General features: G+C 48.0%; 6 protein-coding genes across 6 annotated transcripts; 4 read left to right on the forward strand and 2 right to left on the reverse strand.

Moving 5' to 3' along the window:
* Positions 1 to 645: 645 nt before the first annotated feature.
* BDW43DRAFT_301452 (putative C6 transcription factor) lies at positions 646 to 4,709 on the forward strand (the record flags this gene model as incomplete). Its single annotated transcript, XM_032045046.1, has 7 exons — positions 646 to 1,075; positions 1,125 to 1,380; positions 1,455 to 1,959; positions 2,425 to 2,477; positions 2,557 to 2,622; positions 2,702 to 3,407; positions 3,456 to 4,709. 7 exons carry the CDS (start codon positions 646 to 648, stop codon positions 4,707 to 4,709), a joined length of 3,270 nt encoding a protein of 1,089 aa, XP_031898579.1.
* A 183-nt stretch (positions 4,710 to 4,892) lies between these two features.
* On the forward strand, positions 4,893 to 6,642 carry BDW43DRAFT_132652 (glycerol-3-phosphate dehydrogenase family protein). The gene is made up of 3 exons (XM_032038204.1): positions 4,893 to 5,124; positions 5,187 to 6,298; positions 6,364 to 6,642. Exons 1-3 carry the CDS (start codon positions 5,075 to 5,077, stop codon positions 6,426 to 6,428), a joined length of 1,227 nt encoding a protein of 408 aa, XP_031898580.1. The 5' UTR covers positions 4,893 to 5,074; the 3' UTR covers positions 6,429 to 6,642.
* On the reverse strand, positions 6,582 to 8,156 carry BDW43DRAFT_301454 (uncharacterized protein; the record flags this gene model as incomplete). Its single annotated transcript, XM_032045047.1, has 9 exons — positions 6,582 to 6,647; positions 6,702 to 6,853; positions 6,900 to 7,026; positions 7,109 to 7,178; positions 7,264 to 7,297; positions 7,445 to 7,527; positions 7,577 to 7,862; positions 7,933 to 8,038; positions 8,091 to 8,156. The coding sequence occupies 9 exons, from the start codon at positions 8,154 to 8,156 to the stop codon at positions 6,582 to 6,584; spliced, it is 990 nt and encodes a 329-aa protein (XP_031898581.1).
* A 977-nt stretch (positions 8,157 to 9,133) lies between these two features.
* BDW43DRAFT_301455 (NAD-dependent malic enzyme) lies at positions 9,134 to 11,493 on the reverse strand (the record flags this gene model as incomplete). Its single annotated transcript, XM_032045048.1, has 6 exons — positions 9,134 to 10,196; positions 10,275 to 10,623; positions 10,693 to 10,771; positions 10,870 to 10,982; positions 11,040 to 11,146; positions 11,240 to 11,493. 6 exons carry the CDS (start codon positions 11,491 to 11,493, stop codon positions 9,134 to 9,136), a joined length of 1,965 nt encoding a protein of 654 aa, XP_031898582.1.
* Positions 11,494 to 14,081: 2,588 nt separating this feature from the next.
* Positions 14,082 to 14,763, forward strand: BDW43DRAFT_281540 (uncharacterized protein). The gene is made up of 2 exons (XM_032042509.1): positions 14,082 to 14,595; positions 14,679 to 14,763. Exon 1 carries the CDS (start codon positions 14,133 to 14,135, stop codon positions 14,298 to 14,300), a length of 168 nt encoding a protein of 55 aa, XP_031898583.1. The 5' UTR covers positions 14,082 to 14,132; the 3' UTR covers positions 14,301 to 14,595; positions 14,679 to 14,763.
* Positions 14,764 to 15,005: 242 nt separating this feature from the next.
* BDW43DRAFT_281542 (uncharacterized protein) lies at positions 15,006 to 17,839 on the forward strand. Its single transcript, XM_032042510.1, has 2 exons — positions 15,006 to 15,711; positions 15,760 to 17,839. The coding sequence occupies exons 1-2, from the start codon at positions 15,318 to 15,320 to the stop codon at positions 17,562 to 17,564; spliced, it is 2,199 nt and encodes a 732-aa protein (XP_031898584.1). The 5' UTR covers positions 15,006 to 15,317; the 3' UTR covers positions 17,565 to 17,839.
* The last annotated feature ends 59 nt before the right edge of the window (positions 17,840 to 17,898 follow it).

A 17,898-nucleotide genomic window follows, 5' to 3' on the forward strand; every position in this document is an offset into this window, starting at 1 on the left:
TTCCGTGCATCCTCGCTATATATATCAATTGCCTGCCCTAAAAGAGGAAGGGGAAAACGTCTGTACTCAATCATACTCTCCATCTCAAAGATTTCTAATGCGAGCAAGGGTTCTTCATCCAGCCACCGCGGATCATTAAATAGTTGCTGTGTGAGATCCTATTTTCTCTCGTGCGAAGACAATCACCCTTCCATGCCACGATCAATCAGATGGTCGTGACTACTCGCACTCGAATAGAACGCGAGGATGAATCGGCAACAGGCCGCTGAGAAGGCCTTGCATGACCAGACCAATATCCTGCCAATTGGTCAACTGCTGATTGTTTTTGCAGGCCTGGCTGTCTCCTTGCTTATCACCTTTGTGGACCAGAATGGCATCAGCGTTACTCTCCCTACAATCGCCAAAGATCTCGATGCTAAAAACACCATCTCTTGGGCGGGGACGGCATCCCTCATCGCGAACACAATGTTCACGGTGCTGTATGGCCGTCTTTCCGACATCTTTGGCCGAAAGATAGTCTACCTTTTCGCATTGGCCCTGCTCTGTATTGCCGATTTATTGTGTGGCTTATCCCAGAATGCTTCTATGTTCTATGTTTTCCGAGGATTGGCAGGCATTGCAGGAGGCGGTGTCACCTCTCTAACCATGATTATTGTATCTGATATCGTGACTCTTGAACAACGAGGCAAATATCAGGGAATTCTGGGTGCCTCCCTTGGGCTTGGCAATGTAATCGGTCCCTTCATTGCAGCCGCATTCGTCATGAATTCGACATGGCGGGCATTCTTCTGGCTCCTCTCTCCATTATCAGTGTGTTCAATGGTGGTGGGGTATTTTCTTATACCAAACAATGTTCCAAAGTCTAGCTTCAAAAAGAACTTGAAACAGATTGACTTTTACGGGATCATTACGTCGTCCATCGGGATCATCTTTCTGCTCATCCCTATATCTGGTGGTGACTCCTATTTTCAGTGGGATTCTCTAATGGTGATAAGTATGCTCGTCATCGGTGGCTGCTCTCTGATTGTTTTCATTTTCATAGAGTGGAAGGTGGCCACACTTCCCATGCTCCCCAGTAAGTAGCTCATAATTATTTTTCACAGCAAAGTCTAATGTTTTATTAGTAGTTATGTTCAAAAATAAAGTGATATGTACCCTTTTCCTGCAGAGCTTTCTCCTCGGTGCTGCCTACCAGTCTAACCTCTATTATCTGCCACTGTACTACCAAAATGCTAGAGGATGGTCTCCAATCATCTCTGCAGCGCTAACGACGCCGATGGTGGCTTGTCAATCACTAGCGTCTATCTGCTCTGGGCAATACATCTCACGATGCAAACGATATGGCAAGGTGATCTGGGTAGGTTTCGGTCTTTGGACCATGTAAGTACTTCCACCGCAAGCTTTCGTGGAGACTTATCTGCTTCAAGAGACAATCTAATAACATATAACAACAGTGGCGCGGGCTTAATGGTTCTTTTCGACGATAGTACCCATATTGGAGTAATCGTCGTAGTCGTCGTCATAGCAGGCATAGGCATCGGCTTCACCTTCCAGCCTACACTGGTGGCCTTCCAAGCCCACTGCACCAAAGCACATCGGGCAGTTATAATATCAAATCGCAACTTCTTCCGTTGCCTGGGTGGCGCTTGTGGACTGGCAGTGTCGGCTGCTATACTGCAGGCAACTCTAAAGTCCAACCTCCCTCACGGCTATCGACATCTCGCTCATTCAACATATTCGCCACCGGCTAGATCTGGCATTTCGGACGCAGATTGGTTGCAGATTGTCGCTGCTTATGCTAAGGCTTCGAGGGGCGTTTTCATTCTACAAGTTCCGTTGATGGGGACTTGCTTTCTTTTGTGTTTCTTTATCAAAGATAGAGGGTTGGAAAGACCCAAGGAACCCGGAGAAGAAGGGGACGAGAAGAAGAAGGGGCAGAATGACGATGGTTGCAAAGGAGTCTAGGAGCAGGCTATCCAGGAAGGGTGTAGGTCGTTGGATCTTGAGAAGCAGTCTGCCTCGACTGAAAACACAAAACGAGGATAGAAGGCATTGGTCGAGAAATGTTCTGGTTTGCATTCATGGCGTTTAGGCGCGATAATAGATAATCAGCATACAAAAGTGATTTTAAGAATTGATTTCTTGAAAGGGTTAATGTAAAATAGGCAGGAAGCTTATCTGAATAGGTTGTTCATTTCTTAATGGTATGTGTAGATAAAAAACTAGATGGAGTAAACTTGGCTTATCGATAAGGATTCTCCACGTGGCTTGGCATCACCAGTCCCCATTCTATTCTGCTCTAATCTCTAATAATCATCTCTCCACATTACATGGAATCCAGTGACGATTTCTCAAGAGACGTTAACCATGACTTCACCTGAATTATTGAGCTATGGATTTAAATGAATTAACGGGACCGTCTAGAGACTCGACTCCGTCTCACGAAAACAATCCTCGGAAACGTGCGAGAACAGCATGTACGCGCTGTAAAACAAGGAAACAGAAAGTCAGTCTCCGTACTTAGCGAATACAGCAGATTATCTAACAGCTGCGCAGTGTGACAACGAGTACCCAGTTTGCTCCAATTGCCAAAAGGCCGGGTCTGCATGTGACAAGGCCACAGTGCGACAGGAGAGTGGACAGCAAAACGAGTAAGCCTGCTTGCCTCAACATTCCATCCCCTGCAGCCCTCTAATATTAGTAGCTACACCCGCGCTCTGGAAGAGCGTATTAAATATCTCGAGACACAACTGAAGTCGGGACGAGCGGGCAACAATGCGAGTGGCAACCGCACAAATTCAGTTGCTGCGTTCTTGCCCCCTCAGAACCAAGAGACGGTTCAGGGTAGTTCTACGACAGGGATCGATCACAACGCTATCGGAGACCTGGTGGGTTTCCTTGCATTGAACTCCCTAGAGGCTCCTGCGTATGTGGGCTCGAGCTCAGGTGTCTCTCTGGCGGCAAATCTGGGTGAGATGGTTCAGACAACGGTCTGGGACCAAGTTTTGGCGCCATCACGAGAGAACTCTCAGACTACTGGGAGCGGACCTAACATGGATTCCGGATCCTTGGGACTTTCCATCCAACCATATAGTACTAGAAATGCCAGTGACCGACCTCGACCGTCGAGAATGGAGGAACTACTCGCAAAAGGTGCCGAGCCACCAAATGACGAGATGGGGTCGCGAATCTTGACTACTTATCTGGCACGGGTGCATACACGCTATCCATTCCTTGACAGGAGAGAGCTGCTGCGGTTGCATGAGGCTCGCTGGCGACTAACGAAAACGAAACGCGAGGAACTTTCTAAGGCGGAAAAATTCGGAATTTTCCAGCTATACATAGTGTATGCGATTGGAGCGACCTTTCTTCAGCTGAGTGAGCGATACTCATACACTCCACCCGAGGTCAGTTGCATGTTACGGGCTTCGCGAGTATTTACTAATACCTTAAAGCGATTCTATATGACCGCCCTCCAACAAGTATCAGCTATGTGTGAAGCGCGGTCCATTGAGAATATTAAAGCTATGACGCTTCTAGTTGTGTACCATCTTCGCTCTGCATCTAGTCAGGGAATGTGGTATATGATAGGACTAGCTATGCGTACCGCTATTGATCTGGGGCTCCATCGGAAAGCCAATGAAGCTAACCTTGACCCATTCACAGCTCAACTACGACGTAGGCTGTTCTGGACTGTGTACTACCTAGAGAGAGTCGTCTCTATGTCCCTTGGCCGGCCATTCAGTATTGCAGATAGAAATATCGACCTTCCTTTACCTTTAGATGTGGACGACGACGTACGAGATCCGGCTTTATTAACTGCGCCTCCACAACCAGATAGGACAACGACCATGACTTTCGCCCTATACCTAATCCATATACGCCGCATTGACTCCAAAGTACAACATAAGATCTATCGGGCAGACCGACCACTCCATTCTCTCCGGTCCAAGATGGACCGTCTATTCCTCGAGCTCGAGGAGTGGAAACAGTCAGCCTTGCTGCGATTTAGTGGCCCAGATCTTGACTATCCAATGTTGCATTACAACCGGGCACTGCGGCTTCTGATCCAGCCATTTCTACCATCGCTTCCTCTCTCTGACCCCTATTACCATATCTGTCTCCGCGCAGCCGGTGATATCTGCCAGACTCACAAAAGATTACACCAGACGCTCGAATACGGCCACTCATTCCTAGCGGTCCAAACCGTATTCATGGCGGGCATTACCTTACTGTACTCCCTATGGACGCACACCAGCGATGTATGGTCCGTGCAAATGAGCAACGACATCCGGGCTTGTTCCACGGTACTATTCGTCATGGGCGAACGAGCAGCATGGGTCAAGAAGTACCGGGACTCGTTTGAGCTCCTCGTCAACGCAGCAATGGAGAAACTGGAGGGAAGCGATGCAGCCAAGAAGGTGGGAATGGCCGAGTTAATGACAGCCCAATATGGCGGTACCAATCCTCACAACATTGCCAGCATGTCCAAGGAATACCCACCCACCGGTTTGGGCGTGCCGGTTGTCAATTCAATGCCGATGGACCCGGCAACCCAGGATCATGGAGTTCGCATGGCGTTCCAGCTTGCACCCTGGATTGACTTGGAGGAAGATTGCCCGTTCTGGATGCCTGATTTTGAGACTCTGGAGAGTTTGTCAGGGAATCTGTGGAGTGGGGGTGATTTTGAGCCTTCTGACCTGCTGTGATCTATACTACGGCAGCTTTGCTACGTACACGTACTTTTTCATTTAAACGACGGGATGAAGGCGAAGGCAACCAAGATCGGAGTTACATCATTCTATGTTCTTGAATAGACCCACGAACCGATAAATAAACAAGGCAAGCATGAAAGTTTTGTGGGTGAGACGTGTGACTAATGTTGGCTAAAGATAACGTCCAGATGACGTCGCCGAGACAGGCATAAATCAAAAAATACATCAATCCTCCACCCAGATATATCTACATACACACAACTACAAATACAAATGCACTCCTCCATCCACAATCAATCAATCAATCAATTAGATTAACCAAAACATACCTCCACCAAAGAACAGAAACAACCCCCAAAATGTCCCAAAAGAAACAACACACGGTAGCCGTCATCGGCTCCGGAAACTGGTACATGCACACTCCCAACAGCAACCGAACGAACCCAAAACTAACAGAGATAAAAACAACAGGGGCTCAACAATCGCCAAAATCCTCGCCGAAAACACATCCTCGCATCCGGACCTCTTCACTCCCAACGTACAAATGTGGGTATTCGAAGAACAAATCCAGATCCCGTCCGACTCATCACACCACTCTAAATTCGGCGACAAGCCCCAGAACCTAACAGAAGTCATCAACTCTGTCCACGAGAATGTGAAGTACCTACCTGGCATCGCGCTCCCGGAAAACCTGATCGCGAACCCAGATATCGAAGACGTGGTGAAAGATGCCACGATCCTAGTCTTCAATCTACCGCACCAGTTTATCGAGGGGATACTGGATCAGATCCGGGGAAGACATCTACCGTATGCGCGGGCGATATCGTGCGTAAAAGGGGTAGACGTTACGGATGGGGAGGTGACGTTGTTTTCGGAGTTGATTATGGAGAAGCTGGGGGTTTATTGCGGGTCGTTGTCCGGGGCGAATATTGCGCCGGAGGTTGCGGCGGAGAAGTTTAGCGAGACGACTATCGGGTATGATACGCCGCCGATGGATGTCGACGCGGAGGATGGGAGCCCGGCGGAAAATCGGATCAAGGTCGATGAGCAAAGGCAGACGAAGACGAGGCCGACCCATACGAAGTTGACGCGGGTGCCGCGGGAGCTTGTGACGGTTGATGGGGAGTTGTTGCGGACGCTCTTTGGACGTCCGTATTTCCATGTGAATGTGGTTAGGGATGTTGCGGGCGTTGCGCTGAGCGGTGCGTTGAAGAATATCGTGGCGTTGGCCGCGGGGTTTGTCGCAGGGAAGAAATGGGGGGAGAATGGTAAGGCGGCAGTCATTCGAGTTGGCGTATTGGAGATGGTGAAGTTTGGACGCACCTGGTTCCCGCAGTCGGTGGAAGAAAGGACTTTCACGGAGGAGAGCGCGGGTATTGCCGATTTGGTTGCGTCTTGCTCGGCGGGGAGGAACTTCCAGTCAGCGAAGCATGCTGTTGAGAAAGGTGTGAGCGTGGACGAGATTGAGAAGTCGGAGATGAACGGGCAGAAGCTGCAGGGCACGTCGACGGCGAAATCTATTCATAAATTTCTTGAAAAACATGGGAAAGTGGCAGACTACCCTTTATTTGATGCTGTAAATGGTGAGTTTACCTAAAGTCTATGATACTAGTGAGCTGTAGTTAGTGCTGTTGCTAATCTTTGATAGGTATCCTCGAGGGAAAGACGAGCGTGGGCAGTCTGCCAAAGTTGTTGGACAAGAGATTTGGCTAGAGCTACTACAGAGTCTGCACTGCTAGAATGCACAAAGAGAAAAGAGATGTATATCATATGGGGGCAGTAGACTTGGGACGAACATCGACGAAAGGCGGGTCTATGGTATTAATTGTACTCATAATCATTATAGGGAACGCTGTACAGCATAAATCAAACAGAAGGGACCGTAGTCTTCAAGCCCTTAGCTATCCGGCGCATTTGCTCACAGTAATATGTCTGTTTCAATCAGCAGATTGTTAGGGTCTCCTGACTTCAAGTTGGCAGACATACCAGTTCTAGCCCAGCACTTATGACCTTCGTCGGGAGGAAGCGAGCATAGAAAGGAGCCGGAATCTTTTTGAAGAGCAACTGTGCCTTTCCATCCGGAACAGTCTCATCAAGGACGCAATTGGGGGAATTTGGCGTCAATAGCTGCTGGGCGGCTGATGCTGATTAGATCGCACGCATCCTTGATGGCGTATTCGGCACCAGCGCGGCTCCGGAAGCCGCCTGTCAGCATGAGGAAAATATTAGGATATCGCTTGCGGTTTACAGTTGCGAATTCGATGAAGAAAGCTTCACAGACTGCTGTGCTGGCGCTCTTCTGCTCGGTTATCTGCATACGATGAGCACGGATGATGGGTAGCTTATTGAGTGAGGGTACTTGCCTTGGGATCTTCGTAGCTTCCACCACTGACTACGAGAAAGTCGACCCCAGCCTCTACTAGTAGTCCAACTTGAGTCATAGTTTCTTCAAAGGTAGAGGAGCTGTGATGTAGAGTTGAATTTGATGCCCACACAAAAGTTTTATGGAACATGTCTTCGAATTTGGGCTACAATATCCGGTGTGAACTTTGCTCGCTTTTCTGGAGAACCACCGTAGGCGTCTGTTCGAAGATTTGTCTGTTGTCGAGGTATTGACTTGTTCTGTAGTGGATGTTGGGACAGCGACATTACCTTCGGACTCGAAAATTAATCTCGCTATTAGCATCCAAGCCCTAAATCAATACTATAGGCTTGTAGAACAGATATACCAATTAGATGTTCATCAGCACCGTGTAATTCAATGCCTGAGAATCCACTATCCGCCATCAATCGAGCCGTATCAATAAACTGCCTCACCACAGTGTCAATATCGTCCTCTCATCTCTCGCGGTCCCAGAAACGTGATCGTGCTAAAGATTCGGTCCAATAGGCCATCTCCTATCAGTAAAGGAAGCGCGCTCGGCACTATGGTCGACGCAAAGAGACCACAGGTACCTGCCCCGCGTAACAACTGCCGACCAGGATGGCAGATCTGCACGATACCAGGAGTCCCATGTTGTTGGCATGCTTGGGCATATTTGGCCCAGGTCGCAACCAAACCTTCGTTATTCTCTTTGCCAGTATATTCGTCATGCAGAGCAGGGTCACCTGGAGTTCCAAGGTGGTTCACATCCACTTGGACATTTCCTGATGCATCGATATTTGGCACATCGTCGATTGGATAGTTTCTATAGCTGTCTGCAAAAGGCTAGCTAACCTGTGAGAAGAGCACCCCACCCATCTTGACCCCATTGATTGTAGAGATCAAGAATTAAGGGTGTTGGATTGTGCCCTGACTCGGCTATCCTCTCCGCCATTGCAGCCTGGGAGCACTATTAAGGATTGATATCTTTGTGCGTTACTGTGGGTGTTTACCTTGACAAAGAGGTAAGGCAAAACCAAGCCGCAGGGCAGTTTGACAGCATCGCCCAGAGACGACATTGTGTTAGTATACAGAAAGAGTAGAATTTATTTCGTTATTGTGGCCAAGTACAAGAGGACATCTAGGGTTGATAAGTACCTTCGCTTCCATCGGATCTGCGCTATTCATGGTAATGCGGAGCGAGTGCAGAATCTTGAAGCCAGGGGCACCACCAAAGATTGTTGTACATAGTTAGACTAAGTTGTACGATCTGACTTACTATTCTGATCGGCGATCCTTAATAATGCGGTTCCTGATGAGCAAAGCGATTCGCAATCGGTGGAGAAATAAATCAAAGAAAAATAGGAATAAATAGGTAAAATTGAATGAGATAAGAATCATGGTCTGGACACTCAGCAGGATGGCATTTCCCCTTGCCAAGAATAGTATCTCATACCATGCGTCTCTGGTGCTATCTTCATGTTCAACGCAAAAGCTCTTGTCAGCTAGGGAGATATGAAAAGAGATGTAGGTTCCCTTCCAAGAAAGAGAGCCAAAAGCGACATCCTGATTAGATCCGAGAAACCTCAACCTTCGATGTAATTTTATTATTCCCCACTCCACGTGCTTAAACTGCACCCGCAAAGGGAAAGCTTGTGAGGGTCCATGTTTTCAACTGGAAGGCTTTACTTTCCTTTACTTTGGAAGAAAGATGAAGAACGTCCAATTCGAACATTGTTATTCAGTCAATTTGCCCAGAATACCACGTCGTGAACCATTCTATTTAACCTAACCCATCCCCAAGTCCAAAAATGTATGACAATCGCAATTAGGATGAACGGGGTATACAGGAACAAGTGCATCCTTCTAGCCAACGGCCGCAAGGCAAGAACAAAAAGCGCTCCAAATCAAAGCAAATCAAACCAGCCTGGACACTCCAGGATTTTAGAAACGAGAATAAACTTAGCTCGAAAGGTGCGATGAAGTCGAGCAGGAGTAAAACAAGAAGAGATTGAAAAATGTAATAAGGAAAGTGAGTTGAAAAGAATGCTGGCATTTACAGCTTGGCATTCTCTTCGCTCGACAGGCCGTTCACAGCCAGCGAGGGACCCAGGTTAGACAGGAGAGCACCAACTTCTCTCTCCAAAGCCAGAACTTCACTGTGAGGGTCGTACATATGGGACTTGATCCAGGCATCAAGTGCCTCATCGTTCATGGTGCGTAGGGTAGTCTCACGATCAACCTTGTCTTCCTGTGCGGCGCGGATAACCTTGCGAGTCACCACAACGCTGACCTGGCGGATTCGGGTCAAGTCAGGATAGAGGAGACCACGCTCGATCTCCTCTGCGGTCAAGGCCTGTGACAGGGCCGCGCCAGAGGCATAGATCATGCTGTCGGTGATCTTCACCGACTTGGACAGGATGGTACCCAAGCCAATACCAGGGAAGACATACATGTTGTTGCCCTGGCCTGGGTAGTGGGTGCGGGTCTCTCCAGCGGAGTTGGTGAATGAGACGGGCTGGAAGGGAGAGCCAGAGGCGAAGAGAGCCCGACCATCGGTGTGAGTGATGGCACTCTCGTAGTCACACTCGGACTTGGAGGAGGGGTTGGAGAGAGGGAAAATGATAGGAGCGGTGTTCCAATCAGCCATTTTGCGGAGGATTTCGGGGGTGAAGACCCCACCCATGGTCGACAAACCCATGAGGATAGTGGGCTTCACGTAGTCGACAACGTCCTCCAAGGTCTTGAACTGCTGACCATCATTGTCTGACCGAGCGAAGTAGACCTTGTGGTCGGCGAGCTTGTCGCCACGGTCATTGGTGACGAGACCCTTGGTGTCAACTAAGTAGAAACAAGAGCGGGCCTCATCCTCCGTCATGCCCTCGCGCATGAAGAAAGCGACAATCTGTTTGGCAACGCCAACACCGGCACTGCCCGCGCCAAAGAAGACAGCACGCTGATCCTTGCAAGGAAGGCCCGAGCGTTTCACCGCGTTGATGACTCCACCCAAAATGACAGCTCCTGTACCCTGGATATCATCGTTGAAGCACGTGTAAACATCACGGTAACGCTCCAAAGCAGGGAAGGGGTTCTTGAAGTCTTCAAACTGAATGACAATGCTGCAGGGCGTGATGCACTCCGTTAGCGCCCGTACGATCGGAAGAAAATGGGTCGATCAATAGTGAGTCACTACTTACCCAGGCCAGCGCTCGGTAAGAGCAGCCATCAGCTCATCCATAAACTCCCGCTCTTCTTCCGGGCTAATCTTGTCACGGCGGCTACCCATGTACAGCGGATCTTCCCGGAGAGTCTTATTGCTTGTGCCCAGATCCAAAGTCAAGGGCAGAGTGGCCTCGGGGCGAATACCTGCACATGCAGTGTAGAGCGCTAACTTACCAATGGGAATGCCCATTCCGTTGATGCCAAGGTCGCCCAAGCCGAGAATTCGGGAGCCGTCGGTGATGCATGTGATCTCCACATTTGGCTGGGGCCAATTGGCAATGACAGCAGCAAGATTGCCGCGATCTTCCCAGCTTAGGTACATACCTGACAGGGGATCGTTAGCGGCCGGGTTTGATTCGTTGCAGACGGACTAGACAGGGTTCTGAAACTCACCTTCCGGTTGCTGGTAGATCTCGGACCATCTCTGGCAAGCTTCACCCACGACTGGGGTATAGATCAGAGGAGTCAGTTCCTAAGCGGGTGTTAGATTGTCTGTCGATCAACGAAGGTACAGGTTGCAGGCATGTGTTCCGAAAGACAGCTTGTTGTCGTCCCCACTGCTTCACATACCCTCAGATGATCGGTCACAAGGCGGTAGAATAGATGCACATTGTTCTTGCGAACAGTGCTCAGGTAAAGGAATTTGTCAATGGCCGTTTGCTTCAAGGCCAATTGTGCCAGGCCTGTAGCGCAATTAGCTTTTCTGCACTGGTGTGGGGTTTAGACCCTAGTATACGTACATCGTGTCTTCTGAACTTCGTAGGACTCCGCGCGCGGGGGAGTCAGACCGTAGGTACGGAGGTATTTGCGAATGTACGGAGGATTCGCTGTATCGAAATTGGCATCTCTGTAAGGGCGTAGAAAAGGTCGTCATCAGCAATGAGCTTTTACCCTCTCTTCTCTGTATACCGCCTTGTTCCACGAGGGTAGATGTACTTACGTTGAAGCGGCATGGTTCACATACGACGTCGAAGTCGCATGGACCTGACGGCCTTGCTGTGAAGGAAGACGAGCCATTGGGGCAAGTTGAGTCACACTACTACAGGGACGAACACCAACGGTCGAAGATGATGACGAGGAAGATGAGAAAGATGCAGAAGAAAGGATTGTACAAGACGACAAAACCACAGGTGGTAGTCTGTTTTTATGTATCCGCGCTAGCATTGAACCCCTCTGAGGAGAAATCCACAACATTCCGGTAGTCAGAACACAAAGCACCGTTGTGATCTCCAACGAGGTCGTCGCGAGGTCTAAGAGCAAGGGCCGTGGAGTGATTTGACAGAGGCTGAGACTCAGCAATCGGGAAGACTCGGGATCTAAAGGACCAGTCAGGGAGGTCGGGATCGCGACGGTGGATATCCGGGAGGACGTTTAATGGTTGCATGCTTTTTTAGTTCGAGTCACACCGGTGGGAAATAGGATACGAAGCTTTTTGGGAGATTTGGGGACGAATTGGGAGGGCTGTGGAGCAACGGGAAGTGTCTCCGAACCCGACAAATGCGGAGAAACAGAATTCAGAATGGTTGAAGCGAGCGTTGAAATGGGCCTGAAGGCGAATGAGAGGAGGCAAATTGTCAAAGGAGTTGATGATGTATTGCGGCAATTTTAGGACCAGGACGATAACTACCGTGTAGTACGGAGTACAGGTCGGAAGTATCAGAACTTGATCGTCTTATAAAAAAAAAATACACATCCCGATATATCGACTTTTAGTCACAGCCTAGTGCGGAGACGCATAGTGGGTATTTTCCTTCCTCAGCAGTAAGCAAGTAGTAATTTCCTTTTTTCTGTTGAGATTTACGCCCGAACCCCTTGTTTTGTGGTTTTTTTTTTTCTTTCTTTTTTGTTAATTTCAATTGTCCCTAACCTAACTCCGAAGTGCCCCCATTAAGGCATACATCGTAAAATACCTATACAGAAGTACAGCGCATACATATACATGTTTCAACTCCGGACTCCGGTTTTATGTTGTGTGTATGCGTATGTAGTACATCTAATGATCAATCTCCCCATTGCGTGTAATCTAGTAATTTATCTCTTGTGCTCACATTGGCACTTGCTACTTTTCTCTCCTCGCGAATATATATACGTACCCATATAACCCTTTTTGAGCATCAAGCGTCGGATCCCGTAAGCAACGGCCAGAATCCGATATGGCATCCCGATATTTTTCATCCTATGGAGCAGAACCAAACAACGGCACACGACCCTTTCAGTGGACAACGAAGTGGGGTAAGTCTCATGTGGCAGAAATTAGCCTAATGTACAGGCAGGTTAACTAGACTAGTGGAGCTCCAAACTAGGTTCCAATCCCAGCAAGTCTAACTGCGAGAGGAAGGATTCTGGACGGAAGCTACTGATGGTTCTCGACACTCATCAGTACATTTTAGTGTCTTTTTTTAGCCTCCCCGCAGTGCAAACGCGGCCCGGACACTGGCCGAGTTCGGGTTCTTTTTAGTCAGTGGTAGATTATGGATTACCTCACCTCGCACCTAACCTCTAGGGGTTAAGGGTTTGCCTTACTCATAACAACCGTTGTCATTACTCTTGCTGATTTCGGGAAGTACGATGATCTTTGAATCTTCAAAGTATGAAAAAAAAGGGAAAAAATTGGAGATTATACTCTGGTGGCTGTCTACATCATGGATGACGCATAGATTTTCGTGAATATACGGCGTATACACTGTGTACAGTACATACGTTCTACATCCATGTATACAAGTTTACCTGGGAGATCGATCAGAAATGCGTGATTTTATTTCCCCCTTTCACTCTTAATGTGGGCATGACCCTTTCCTTCGTTTCACCCTTTTTTTCACTGTTGACCTCTCCAACTTCAAAATTGTCAACCCCCCAAATCCTTGTTCCGCTGCCCAATAGTAAGATTTTGAAACAACTAAGGCTCCGCCGATCGGGTCCGGCCGATGGAGACATCGGATGGAGCCCATTTCCTAGCTTGTATGGCAGTGGCTCTAGACTTGCGTGCTTGAGAACTGTAACGTAGTGTTAATGGTTACCCATTAAGCGCCAAGGCCGACTTTAAGAGTTGCATAGATAATACATATTATCTGGAATTGTAAACAGTCGCAGTCGAGGCGGTTCCGATTAATAATCACTAGATAGTATATTACCAACGGCCGACCGGTCATGTTGCCACTAGAGACGGCAATCGGCTTAGTCTAGATCTACCGAGTCGTTTATCCTCTCTTTTCTCCAACCTGAACTCCATACCAATGTAGAACAATTTCTCTAAAACCCAAATCCCTTGCTTTTGAACCTCTTAAGAGAGAATATTGGCCACATTTGCAGTCGGAAAATGAATACATCACATTACCCACCCTGGCAGCTTCCCCGGATTCATGTCGCATTGATCTAAAGCTTGGACGGTGCCGATCCTTCCTTCTTTGATCCATATACATAGGGTCACAGGGCCAAACAGTATGCTTTGTACACAGTACACAGTATACCGTTGGGACTTATGCAGCTTTGTGTTCTGCAGGATCCTTGTTCTCCCGGAAGAGTCGTGAGAATTGGTGAGGCGAATGCTTCGATTCTTGTACGTTTCCGACGACCGAGTTCTTTGTTTACACCCTCAGCGGTATCAATGTTGTTAAGATGAGACAGGGGTTCGGAGTTCCTGTTTGATCTAGCGGAACTTGCTTTCCGTGCTTGTACTGTAAAAAACAAAGTTTATATTTAGGCCTGTTACCGGTATTGGAGATATCTTGGTATATTATTGGAATTGTCGTCTTCAATGACGTGTTGGGTGTGACAACATCCAGGTTACATTCCATCATCATTCTAAGGCTAGAGTCCGACGTTGTCTTGAGTAGATGCTAACATTCATATCCCGACATCCAGACTTCTTCTCAAAGATACAAATGGAAATTGAAAATTACCCGGAACTATTAGCTGATCCTGTATCTATCTCTATTTTGAGATACCCTATTTTACGATTATCATTTTATTTTTCGTTGTTATCTGTCTCAACTCCTGAGTGATGTATGATCATACGGTCTGACGGCCAACTTAGACAACAGACAGAATGTTGACCTCCATTTCACAGGGCGACGTTCACCGGTTATGGATTTAGGATAGGGCTCAACTGAAGTATATCCCGGTGTGTCTGGTTGGGCTGCAAATCACGCAACTTTTCTAGAACCAAAATAATATTGGTCATGGAACAGTAGGTGCCGTTGCTCTACCTCTACTAGGGTCTAGAAACATCAGGTGAGGCTCAAGGCGACTATGTCGGTCTAGTGGTTCCGGTGTGGCAGAATGGGTCCTTCCATACTCCTAGATTTTCAAGCTTTTTTAGTAGAAACTCTTGACAGCAACCAGGAGACGTCATGGTTATTATTAGAGACTTATGATCATACACTCAGGAGTAAGTTGATGATAGGAGACTGGAAGGTCTTGTTCAGAGTTCGAAATAGAGACCCCTTTTCTAGCTGCGTAGCTTTCAGCCCTGTTCCATATCATCTAATTCCACAATTGTTAAGGATATTCTCCGTACATTATGATTGAGTTAGGGAGTACGTAGCTAATATATTGTGGCAGGAAACAGTCCGTGATGTTGCCCATTAGGGTTGGCAAATAGAGTGACAGTTGGTTGTATCATGAACCAAATAAATTATGAATGCAACTCAATTCTACTAGGCTACCAGTTTCTACTAGGCTACCAGTCATCCATCGATATTCTTGTTCATTATTCTACTGTACTACTCGAACTATGAGATCATTGTTGATTGATAAGGGAAGTGTCAATAACATACCCAACGGCGGATCACCTGATTGGCTAAAGCAGCGGGGAATGAGTGACGCAAGAGTGAAAGGGAGAGCTCATCTCACCCCCATCATGCAACAATATCACCCCTTCTTTGGCATCAGCTCCTTCAGTGATTAAATTAATTCCTTAAATCTCTTGCGGGATAATTCGGGTAGTCTACGGTGTACAGACTAGGACTTGATAGTCCTTCGGTCTATCGACCAGAGAAGTAGTACTCCCGTGGTCGACCATGTCGCAAGAGACCGAGCCCCTCCTTCCTCGCTATGAGGAGGACACGGCCCTCCAACGGCGATTGCATCAAAAGTTGCACTCGTTTCAGATGCTACGTGCCCTTTCGGAGGGTTACATGCCATCTACCGACCAGGTCATCATTAATCTTCGTACCTTGTTGGCCTCCGATATCCTGAACCATCGTACCCAGGATATTGGCTCCGTCGGTCGCCAACTCATCCGAGATTGTCGTATCTGGATACAGGTCTTTATTGAACTCCTACGCGACAAAAATGGTGATGATAAACTCCAGGAATTCTTGTGGCATCTTTCCCGATCTAGGGCGTCGCTTGACCCCGGTCAAATTTCAGAGCATGCCTCTCATGTGAGGGCTAGGCAAGATACCAAAGCTGGTAAACTACAATGATCGAAGTAAATACAGTAGGCTGATGTTGGCATAGCGTATGATAGCCTTCGCACCGTGGGAAGCCTTCTTCTCACCAATGCCGACTTTCGTCTCTTTGTCGACGACCTAACCACTGTCGGCCGTCAGATATTCTCTGATACTGCATATTTTCTATCTGATACTTCGAAGCAGGTTGGGAAACAGCTCGAGCCATCACAAGAAGAGGTCAATGCGGTACAGGGTGCAAATGCAGATGAGGGCCCGGCCCCATCAGCTGAGGAGCTACGCCAGGAGGTGGGCGAGGTGGCGGAGGCTGCCGGCAATGGAGCCGTTCGCACTGGACAGGAGGCAATTAAAAGTGCCAAAGAACATCTGAAGGGAGAGGAAAAGGATACCTTGATCTATCGTTTGAAGCAAGCCGTCCTGAAACTGAGAGAACGATCGGACTATTCGGACTCGGTCGCCACCCTCGCTACATTGGTCCAGCGATACGCAAAGACCTACGCCAGTGCGGCTTCGGATATAATCACAACGGCAGAGGAGGAGGTTGAGGTCAATGAAGATCTGAAGCAGGCGACGCAACAATTCTGGACTTTGCTTCAGTCACTAGGTGACGCCGAGCAATGGAAGGCTCTGGAACAAAGATTCCAACGTCTGTTGCAGCATGCAAATAAAGACCCAGAATTCGAGAAATTGATGGGAGAATTGGGCTCTTCAGTACAGGACATGCTAACCGACCCCGGTTTCTTCGATTCTGCCTCGGAAAGATTCAGCGAGCTCGAAGAAAAAACCAAGCAAGTGAGCATCAAGTCCAACCTGCGCCATGATGTGGATGCCTTCCTGGCACAGGCCAAACGGGCCTTGCGTACAGTCCCTGAAGATGCTGCGATAACGAAACTAATAGACGCCACCAACAAGCTATACAAAGATGCCTGGGATGGTTACTATGAAAGGAAGAGTGAACTGCCTTCGGACATCCTAGAAGTCTTCTTCCCTGTCATTCTTCGAACTATTCAATACGTTCCAATCCCACGTCTGGAGATCTTGGCGCCTGAACTGGACCTTTTGTTGGAAAACTTCATTCTAGAGCCAGGACACACTGTCAATTATTCATCCTTTCTTCCATACCGTCTACATATCACCACGCGGAACGACATCGACGTCTTAAAGAGGCATTCAAAGAGAACCACGGCGGATCTCAAGACCACCTTCACTGCCACGGTCATGGGGCTTAATGTTAGTGCCTCTGAATTTGGATATTGGCTTCGCACCCATTCAGGTTTGTTCCGTTTCCACGATGAGGGTATTGCCAGCTTCTATCTGGATAAACGGGGGGTTGATATCTCCTTGGACATAGAAGTGGGCCGCGATCGCTTGGAGCAAATCTTTACGCTTCGCGGTGTGCGTGTGGTAATTCACAAGCTTGATTACAAGGTGTATCGAAGCAAGTGGAAGTATCTTCTGTGGTTGACGAAGCCATTCCTGAAACACATGCTTCGTCGAGTTCTAGAGAAGAAGATCGCCGAACAAATCGTCGACGCTGCTTATGCACTGAACCGAGAGTTGGTGTTTGCCAGGGAGCGCTTGCGAGCTGCGCGCATTGCCAATCCTCAAGACCTGGCGAGTTTTGTACGCGCGGTGCTGTCACGTTTGAAGCCTGCCTCAGATGTTGAAACTCGTATCGGCCTTGATGCACCTGGCAAAGGTGTCTTCAAGGACGTCTATGCCCCTGGCAGTCTCACAAAAGTTTGGCACGAGGAAGCAACTAGAGCCCAAGAGGCTATTGAAGAAGGCGATGAGAGTCGTGGTCTGAGAAGAACATGGCGAAACGACATATTCGACGTCCCAAGACGTAGATAATGATTCGATGGATAGTATGCTTTTTGATTTGTTTCGGGGTTATTTCTCCTCTCTCCTCTACCGGCATATCTCCTCCTACTTTGCACATTCTTTAGCGAGCCGTCCTCTGTTGCCATGTTCATGTACACGCTGAATGACCTTATTCGTCTCTTACTATACGCAACATATATGTCTAATGATTGCTACTGACTCCAGTCTATCTTTTATTGTTATCTCAGATGTCCACATATTACGGGCCCATAATGAAGTAGTCAATATCAGTACTATCAGATGTCTCCTATGAATAATTAGTGGGTCGAACAAGGCCGTCTACCTTGGAATAAAATCATAATAA

Source organism: Aspergillus alliaceus (genome assembly GCF_009176365.1).
Source record: "Aspergillus alliaceus strain CBS 536.65 unplaced genomic scaffold BDW43scaffold_32, whole genome shotgun sequence".
Taxonomy (NCBI): Eukaryota; Fungi; Ascomycota; class Eurotiomycetes; order Eurotiales; family Aspergillaceae; genus Aspergillus; species Aspergillus alliaceus.